Raw genomic sequence first — 10,476 nt, forward strand, 5'->3', positions numbered from 1 at the left:
TGTTGGTCAACTTGAATACACTCTTTGCACTTAGCCTTCATCAACCTTATATCTTATCTTCTCTCCTCATAAAGATGATGTCTTGAAGATAAACATGAGTGTTCACAAAATCTTCTTCTTCAACACATGCTTGCAATAGGCTCAACTCTCACATGACCAATCTTTGGATAAATTCTTAAATAACACCTTGCTCAACACATGATCTTCTTCTAATAACCTTGAAACCTACATATGATCTTCAAGCAATGCCTATGGACAAACCCTACAAATATAACTCAAGGCAACCATTAGTCCATAGGGATTGTCATCAATTATCAAAATCAAACATGGGGCACCATGCTCTTTCACCGTTCGACAACCCCGTTTGACTAGGGTGAATAGGGAAGCATCCTCTCATGAATAATACCATATTCCGCACAGAATAAATCAAACTCATTAGAGAGGTACTCTCCACCATGATCAGACCAAACTCGTTTTGTTTCCTTTTCAAGTTGGTTCTCAACTTCTGCTTTGTAGATTTGAAAGTAGTGTAGAGTCTCATCCTTAGTATTTAACAAATACATATAGCAGAATCTAGTGGAATCATCAATCAGCGCCATGAAATATTTCTTTCCACCTTTAGTTAACACATCATTTATCTCACAAAGATCTGAATGTATGAGCTCTAGTGGTGCCAAGTGTCTCTCCTTCGCAACCTTATGAGGCTTGCGAGGTTTCTTAGCTTGCACACACACATGGCACTTAGAGCCTTTGGCTAAAATGAAAATCGGGATTAAAGCCATCTTGGCTAGCCGCCTCATACAACCGAAATTAATGTGACAAAGACGTGAATGTCAAACCTCATATTCGTTCACACTAGAATGAATTTGGTCCACAACTTTATTACATAAATCTGCTAGGGGAAGGTGGAACAAAACTCCGTAATCATATCCTTTTCCAACAAATAGTCCATACCGAGATACAACTACTTTATTTGAATCGAATACTAAAATTAAACCTTCTTTACATAGAGGAGTCATAACGAGATTCTTCTTGATGGCGGGGACATGTTGCACGTTCTTCAGTTCCATGATCTTTGCCGAAGTAAACTTCAGATCAACCGTGTCAACATCATGAATAGAAGCATACGAGTCATTCCCCATCAGATCGAAACAATCTCGTGCGACCTGGTAAGAAGAGAACAAAGACACATCAGCACACACACATGAATATTGGCCTCTGTGTCAACCCACCAATCGGTGGACTGACAAACTAAAAGTATGGTACACAAATTACCATACCCAATTGACCCACTATAATTGTTGCTCCTGGTCACATTGATAGACTTAGAGTTATGTCATGTCTTATACTTGTTTGGGCACTTGTTTGCCCAATGCTCCTCTGAACCACAAGTAAATCGGCCATCTTTCTTTTTATCTCTCTTCTTGCCCTTCTTCTTGAAGGTAGTATTCTGCTGGACAATGTTCTTTTCCTCGAACTTGTGGAAATTCTTTTGCACCACATTGGCGCTAGAAGAACCCTCTGCCCCTTTAATGTGTGAATCCTTTGTTCTCGATTTCTTCTCAACACTTAGATGGCCAGTGACATTCTCAACAGAGAATTCACATCTCAAGTGCTTGATAGAAGTAGCAAAGTTCCTCCATCCAGGAGGGAGTTTTGCAATAATGCAACTCGTAACAAACTTGTCCGGCAACCCACACTTCAGGAGCTCCAGCTCCTTAGCGTTGCATTACATCTCATGAGCCTGGTCCAAAATAAGACGGTTATCAACCATCCTGTAATCATGGAACTGCTCCATAGCATATAGTTTGCTTGGAGCATTGATTGCGTCGAACTTACCTTCGAGCGCATCCCACAAGTTTTTGATGACCCACGTATGAATATATGCGTCAACCAACTTGTCTTCAATCACACCAAGAACGGCTCCCGCAAAAATAGTGGTTGCTTTGCTGAACGCCTTATCCTTTTCAGGATCAATCGTTTCACTAGGAATCACACCACTAACCCAGAACACGTTCATAGCTATGAGCCACAAGCTGGTCTTTGTCTACCAACACTTGGAATGCGTCCACGTAAACGGGGTCGGCTTCAATGTAGCGACAAACCCTTGAATCGAAAAGTGACTAAAATAAGGTTTCTAGATTGTTGGAAATATTAGCACTTTTTCGATTAATCTAATCCACGAGTAGATAATAAACATGGCAATCGTGGTATGCAACTTATACCAATACCTAAGCATTTGAGCATGTACAATACGTAGAACTGAAACATCTATGAACATTGCATATACGGCTGGTAGATGAACAAGTAAATAGGGGATGAACAAGTCATACCCCCCGATTGGCCAGGCAACGCGGCGAAGGCAGCAGCAGTCTCGGCATCATATGTGGCCTTCTTCTTGACGGCGGCGGCCATGGGGTCTATGCAGAGGAAGTAGTAGAAGCAGAGGAGGATGGAGACGGGGGCAGATCGGGAGCAGTCACGCCAAGACACTCCCCAAAAAACCTTATCGTCCTTCTCCCGGACAAGATCTTGAAGGACGGGATTCCGAAGGCACCTACTCTCCCCACCAATCGTGCACGCGGTCGTCTGGATGTAATCGTTGGAAGCAGCACGGTGAGAGAAACAGTAGATGACGGCTAGGGTTGCACGAGGAGGGAGTGAGTGTGTCGGCTATATAAGCCCTCGGGTAGTTGGGCCTGGGCTGAGGCCCACGACCGAGTCTGCGAACAGCCCACGGTCCAATGCTTGGACAATGGCACTTCTATTAGCGTATACATCCAAATTAACCAAGCTGTCTAGTCCTGTAGCAAAAACTCTGCCACTCACAGATAGCACACAGTTTAGATACAATTCTCACAACGAATCTCGGAAGGAAAAATAGGACCATCTCAGGACGAGTATCAAAACTTTTGGTGAATATACTCTCACGGAATTTCCTGTATCGGGAGTATGTGCAGAATTGAAGCTTGGGAATTTTCAGTAAATCGTTTGCAGCCGCTGCTCTGCCACACCACTTTCTTTCTCAATGTACGAAGTCCTTAGAATATCAGGTTGAGGAGATCTTGGTGCAGGCAAATATGATGGAATGGAGTCAAACTTATGACCAGGGGAAGCAGCGGCAGCTTCGGCCATGAAGTTCTGGAAAGGAACACAGTCGTCAGGGGAGCAGAAGGCCAACAATGATGTTTGTAAGGCAAAATGTGATGCAAAAGCAACACATTTTGGAGTCCCAACATAACAGTAGTAGGACACTACAGAGCAAAAGGCAAGATGTGATAGAAAAACAAGTAAATTGGAGCCAAAACCATTTTATTATAATGGTCACAATTCAAAAATAATGATCTGTTTCTAATGCCAAAGTTCTAATTCCAAACATCAACTACAAAGAGTAGTGGAAAAGCATAGCTGAAACTAACTATTAAGGAATATACTCTAGAGATAACAAAAGAGGTGGAGAAATTTGTTGATGTTATCTAAAACCGACACTGCATCTGAACCAATTTACCCGAAAGAAACCAGTTTAGTTGAAGAAATAGTCTACCAAAAGTAGTCACCGGGCCTGTTTAGCCATGCATTCAAACCGGTCAGTAAGGATTTGAAGAAAACTAGCATGGCTTCTATTCTCAGATAGGCTGTGATCAAGAGGACTGGCTGAGCTCTAGACAGTAGACACCAAACACAGGCATCCAATTAAGAGAAGTAATTTTCAGTTTTTCAGCAGACAAAGGATTGGAAGCAGCACGTTATGCTTTACATACACAACCATTGAGTCAACCACAAGTATTTCCCTACCATAACAAGATGAAGTCTTACCTAAAAGATACAGCTGTTACTTAACAGAAGTACAATTTCTTAGAGAAGTAGTCACTGTTACCTTTATCAGTTGCTCTGCAGTCTGAACATCTGTTGCAGAACTTCCATTGATTTCAATAGACATTGCATCCTCCTCCAAATCATTTATCAAGATGCTCGATCTGCTAGCGCGGCGAATGTAATCAATTCTTGCACCAGTCGGGCCAATCACGGCTTCAGCATAGATAATTGGAACTTGCATCTTTTCAGTAACCTGTCAATTGTCAAATAATCCACCATCACAAACATATACTAATTATTGTTGTGAAGAAAAACAAAACATGTAGGTAAGCTTAGAAACTCAACACAAACTATACAAACCTGTGCAGTGATTGCTGGTGATTTACTAGTTAATGGACGCACAGGCACATGCAAAGGTGCTTCTGGGCCACACGCAGACACACGACAGTGCAGAAGGTTTTCCACAGTAGCTGGTGGATACATCCTCAATGATTGAGATGCTTGCAGTTCATATTCAGACATACCACGAGGTGTCGGTAGATCAGCAGCTGCGGATGGAGATACCCTGCTGGTATGAGATTTACTTCCATATAATGATATTCCCAGGTGTGGACGTTTTCCCATTGTAGCTGATTGACATGTCTTCCTCAGTGGATGTGCTTGGTGGCCATGCACAGATATAAGGGAGCGTATTCTTTCAACAGTAGCTGATGCACCGATTGGTGAAGTTGCTCGTAATAATTCATATGCTGTCAGGTTGTGGTGTGAACCTAATTCAATAGGAGCTGATAGGTATGTTCCCTTGGGTGGTGAAGATGTTTCTTGTCCATACGCACTTATACCATGGTGTGGAGGTGTAACTGATCGATATCTTCCAAAAGAGGTAGGAACTTCGACAGGATTCCTGCATCTCGTGTAGTAAGTTTCAGTCCATTGGGGTTCACGCTGATGATCGTCGGAATGGCAGAGTGGACTAACTGCTTCTAGACGGCCTTCGGGATGATCACTGTAGTAAAGCGGGGGCATTCCCTCAGGATGGTCACTGTAATGACATTGGGGCATTTCCACGTGTAACATCGACAAAGGCACCTGAAGATATAAGAGTTCCTCTGAATCAAATATTGGGTAGGGTAGAAAGCGGTGGCAACGGATCGGATAGTCCTCTTAACACTTCGATTTTCATATTTTCAGAACAAATACGAATGCAAATACGGATGTTACGGATACGAATGCGGATCAGATGTTACTCGAATACGGAGGCATATCGGATGTTTACTCAATTCAGAACAGAAAAGAATAGTAGTGACGCATTAGTTAAACGAAATGAGTCAATAGCTATGTGACACAAAATAATCAATTTGAAACACATAATAAGTTAATGGTAGACATGTTAATGAACAAATGCTACTATAATGCATAATACTTTTTAAGTTTAATCATACAAAAAGTAACTTTGACAACTTATTAGGCTTTTATATTGGATAATTCGCATATTGAGGCTAGAATTGCTTAAATTAGCTCACGGAATTTTATTCGGATACAGATATATCCACTTCCAAATCCATATTTGTGCCAAAATCCAGTACCACATTTGTATTTGTATTTGTAAAAAATAAACCCGGATATCTTCCATTTCCATTTTAGTTTGGACGTGGATTTTTCGGATACGAATATGCATTTTCTCGAATACAATTGTCAGATATTTCGGATTATCCACTACCACTTCCCACCCTTAAAGAATATACTATAACTTTCGATGGCTGTTACAAGAGTAATGTTCAAAACAGTGGCAAGTACTTACATGAGGGTCAAACAATGGGATAACACTTCGATCAACCAGGTACTTCCTCAAATGAGAAGCAACAAGTTCCAAAGCCTTCCGCACGCGTGCAGGTTGTCCCCATATTTCAACAATCCTATCTTCTTCAAGTGCAACAGGCGGCAAGTCACAATCTGCATGGTCAAAGCACGCAAGGAATGACATACTGGCTAAAGGACACTGGATGCTGGAACAATAAACCCCAGAATAACCACCGAATAAACCGTTCATAAATAAGTGACGTGGTTTTAGTTCAATTTTAAAAAGATAGTATATAATCCGAAGGACATCAACTGAAAGAATGGCATACTGAAACTGCTTATCATCGTATCGAAAAGATAGTAACTCGAGGTAATAGCAACTTTCTGTTAAAATAAAAGTGAGCTCGGCATAAGGGTGAAACCCACTTTTGGCTAAATGATGGATGCAGTGGAAAACTTAATTCATCTCATTTTTAACAGATGATGCATTCTCTTATTTAGTGAACTCATTGTCGAAACAGTTTCCTGTCGTAGCATTCATGGGCAATCTTTTGGTGATAGGTGCATATGACTACAGTACTAACACACAAGTCAAGCAAATCAGTTGCAGAAAAATCAAAGGATACATGATTGGATGGTTGGTAGGACTTAGAATTCGAAGTACATATTGTACTCTATCGAAACCCTCTACATGTAGATGAATACAGGTGCAAATTATATAAGCAGCTTCTTGGTCTACATTTATTGAACTATCTTCTTCTGCCTTCAGCAGTAGCAACTTGACTGATTTCTCCATAACCAAACTAATAGGGAAGCAAGCCCAACATTTTCAAGTAGCACACATATACATGATTAAGGCACAAACCATTACTACAGCTACACAACATTTCAGAGCTGCTTTTCAGCCTATGATTGACACATGCAACCTTGTTTGAGAAAATATACTAATGTAAAAGCAACAAAACATCATATGTTTTCCAAATTTCAGCTTTGTGCCAAGAGAGATGCCAAGCAAACTAAGTAACTAAGCCACAATTCATGTTCCTTATTGACAGACATTAACAGTTTAACTCCATAAGTGTATATCATCCACAGAATCACATGTATACTAGTACATTATGACAAATCAATGATATGGATACAAGGAAGCAGTGGATGTGGATAAGCGAGCTTACAGGTAGACCAGAAAAAATAACATACCAAGGACATAAATGTTAGTTTTGGAAGCTTCCTCGATAGAATATATCATCAAACCTTGCTCCCCAATAAGGCTCACTGCCTGTTCACTTGGTATAAGGATCCGTGCCACAACTGTACTATCAGACCCCATGTTTAAGCCATCATCATAAATTATGTGCTGAAATACTCTCAATAGTGCATCCATGGCTGGAGGTATTAATTCATCTGGTTGCTCCTTTGCGAAAATGATAACCTTTCAATGAAAAAGATGAAATAATTTTTTAGGACAACTGAAAGACGAATCATGTCTCCTTTCCATAAACTGAAGTCCATCGGCTTTAGGACCACTGTATTGCAAAACATGCCTTCTTCCATATGCTGATATACACTAAGAAAGGAAAATAAGTAAAGAATGTGTGGTATAAAACCCAAAAAAGGCAAGATGCAGCATTGATGGAATACTAAGCATTAAGTTAAAGAACTATTAAGTCTGTAGCAGCCAGCTCCCTGCTAGAGTGCAACATACTAGAGTGTTAACACAGCATGCTGAGAAAATAATGTCCACATCTCCATGTGAATTACTAGTTGATTGTTAAGCCAAGACAGATGGGGCCAGAAATTTACTGTAAACAGGTCTAAATATCCAAAAAAAAAGGCTTGGTTGCAACGGAAAATAACGCAAGGTATATATGGACAACGAACACCTATGTCAACAATTAAGAAAATTCTACCATATTTTAGACATAAAAAGAATACAAAGGTGTGTTTTCCAATTAATTAGGTTAAATCCTTAGGTTGATCAAAAAGTACAGAGTAGAAACAAGATATCTGTTCAATCAACAACTTACAGCTCTTTCTGCCCCCGCAAGATGACCACCTAATATACGGATACATGCTTTTGTTTCCTCGCACAGTCTTCTAACCCTCTCTCCTTTGTAACCAATTATCAGACCGAGCTTTGTAGCAGAAATTAGCATCCTGAAGACTGTAGTTCCAGGCCAATCAGGGTACCTATTTTCACCAGCAGAGCAAGTGGTATCGTCACCAGGGCCTACATCATCAGTAATGTCTTGTCCCGTAACAGTCCTGAGAGCTTCCTTATGAGATTTTCTGACCATTTGAGTAATCCACCGCTCTGTTGAATTTCTCTGCATCTCAGTCATTTCCACCAAGCACTGAAGCATCACAACAGATAGACAAATACAATAGTGAAAAACTGTGTGCACTTTAGCTATTCCCAGTAGCACTGAAGCATCACAACATAAAGTGATGAGGGCATCCCTAGCTCTTTACCATCTTCTCATGTTGCTGATCAAGTCACTACTCAAATAAACTTAATGATCCATGTATTGGACCAATAACAAGAGCGCGTGCCAACAGGAGTGGACCCAGCGAAAAAAAGACCTGGTGTCTCACATGTAAATCACTCATTTTCCACACTTAAATATGGGGTGTCACACACTGTACTATGCATGGCATATAGCAAGGAAATTTCTTGGACACGGTGTCCTGTGCACCCCTATGGTTGAACCTGGGTACGCCCCTGCGTGCTAAGTTACTATCACAACAGGTGAATTCTCTCTTAATTGATTTTGACAATTTAAATGATGAGGACTTTATACTGCCTAAATCCCTGTATCTTTGCATGATTAGGTTCGAGGCATCGGAGAACATGAGCAAGGAGTGGAACATGTTGACATCTAACAATAAGGTGTGCACGAGGAGGCATGGGGGGGGGGGGGGGGGGGGGGAGTGGTGCCATCATCAAATGAAGAAAACACAAGATGGAACGATATTCCCTTTCAGATTCGGATTGACTGCCAGAAAGTCCAAAATTGAAATAGGTGCAGAATGTGTATGCGTGCTTCAAATAAGGCAAATAAATACAATTTGGATCCCCTAAAAAAAATACAATTTGGAAAGCTGGATCTGCGTGCTTTCCAAACTGTATGCTGCCAGCCTTTGATTCGAAGAGATCGAGTAGGTATCTTCAAAAGAGTACGTCAGTGCTATCTGAGTTTCCAAACAGAATCATATGAGTTAGACCACGTTTGGAGGTCAGACCACGTTTAAGACTATTGTAAAACTCCAGAGAACTGCGCAAACATTCATCTGAATTCCTATACACCAAGTTCATTTCAACAGGGTGCATTTGCTACTGAAAATTCGGGCGTCATCTGTTGTTCCGCTGGGAACTAGGAACTGCTTGTGCTCGGAGGATCCTTACGCAAGTGTGTGGTGTTGCGAATTTCTATCGGGTTGCAAATCGTTGCATCTGGCAACAAGTGAATAGCCGAAGAAATTGCAGAATTACACAAGTTATCTACGTCGGTCTCTCAGAACGTCGGCTCATCCCGTATGATAAAGACAAATACAATACTGAAAAAACTTGTGCATTTCACACATTCCCACTAGCACAGATAGAAAAGCACAACCATAAAAAACAATCTAGGAATAAATGGGTCACAGAAGGTCTAACACAGCTCGATCTCAAGCAGCAGCGTGCCAGCACTATGGGAACAAGCTTTTTTGAGAATCCTATGGGAACAAGCTTAAAACCCCACACTCTAAAGCCAACGATTATACCAAACAAGGGGCCTCCTTCTGGCATCAGAATCTTGCAACTAAGCCGACCTTCGGCGACTCGTCCCCCAGAACGGAGCTCTGTGATTCCCGCGAGGAAACCGAGACCACACCGTAGCGCCCTGTAGGCCTGCTGCGCTAGCCATGCCAATCAGAGGACGCGCCCCACGGACTCGAGAGGGGCGAGAGCGGGGAAGGGGAGGGTACCTTCAATCAGCGGCCGGCGGCGCGGTCAGCGCCCCGTCGGCGGAGGCGTGGAGCTCGTGGGTGGCGACGCCGGAGCAGGAGGGAGAGGGTTTGGGGTTTAGAGTTGGTGGGGCCCGGAAGGTTTTGGGTAGGGAACTTTTTTTAAATGATTAGATAATTGCGAATGCGTTGCAACCGGTGTAAAAACTCACTCCGTCCAAAAGAGATTGTTGTGGATGACATTTTGCGAAAACTACCTCCAGTTTCTTCTGACAAACGAAGCAGCCCGCACCGCTTCCCCCCATCCTCTCCTGCTCGATTCGGCGACGATGACATTCTCTCCTCCGGCCGCCTGCTCTGTCGCCTCGCCACGCACTTTTCCCCCTCATCTCGCCGCCTTTCTTTGTCCGCACCAACCTGACCCCAACGAGGAGGGAGATCGAGAGGAAAGGGATCCCTTTCTCTGCAAAGCACGCGATTTGCAGCTCTGGCGGCGGCACTCATTTCCTGGAGGCGATTGGCGGCAACGCTCATGTCCTGGAGGCGGCTGGCGGCGACGCTCATGTCCTGGAGGCGGCTGGCGGCGGCGGCGTGTAGAAGAGCGCTACTACCACCGCTTGCCCTCTAGTGTCCTGCCTTCACAGTCGAGCAAGTCACCGCCTTTTCAGTCTGCGGCCCTTCTTCTCCGTCTTGTTCATGGCGACAGGCCAGGGGCAGTACGGCGTCCAGTTCATCTCGACGGCATCCACTTCGTCTCGTACCCCGGCAGTCTTCTTCACCCCTTATGTTGACGTCGTCCATGCTTCTTCCCCTGCTTCTGCAAGCCTATCAATGGTTGCTGCTGCTGGTGGGAGCTCTCTTCTCTTGACATTTCTCAAAATTGCCGATGGCATGTCTGGAAGTTCCTTGACT

At 42.9% G+C, this 10,476-nt stretch overlaps 1 protein-coding gene across 2 annotated transcripts; it reads right to left on the reverse strand.

Annotated features, from left to right (window-relative positions):
- Window positions 1-769: 769 nt before the first annotated feature.
- LOC109742533 (flowering locus K homology domain) lies at window positions 770-9,716 on the reverse strand. Of its 2 annotated transcripts, none has more exons than XM_040401129.3 (7): window positions 9,586-9,716; window positions 7,644-7,970; window positions 6,817-7,048; window positions 5,618-5,769; window positions 4,177-4,905; window positions 3,878-4,069; window positions 770-1,166 (listed from the first exon to the last, which is right to left on the reverse strand). In XM_040401129.3, exons 2-7 carry the CDS (start codon window positions 7,956-7,958, stop codon window positions 834-836), a joined length of 1,953 nt encoding a protein of 650 aa, XP_040257063.1. In that variant the 5' UTR covers window positions 7,959-7,970; window positions 9,586-9,716; the 3' UTR covers window positions 770-833. The 2 variants fall into 2 exon arrangements, with proteins under 2 accessions (XP_040257063.1, XP_020157213.1); XM_020301624.4 differs by lacking the exon at window positions 770-1,166 and adding an exon at window positions 2,763-3,141.
- Window positions 9,717-10,476: the final 760 nt, after the last annotated feature.

Source organism: Aegilops tauschii, chromosome 1 (assembly GCF_002575655.3).
Source record: "Aegilops tauschii subsp. strangulata cultivar AL8/78 chromosome 1, Aet v6.0, whole genome shotgun sequence".
Taxonomy (NCBI): domain Eukaryota; kingdom Viridiplantae; phylum Streptophyta; class Magnoliopsida; order Poales; family Poaceae; genus Aegilops; species Aegilops tauschii.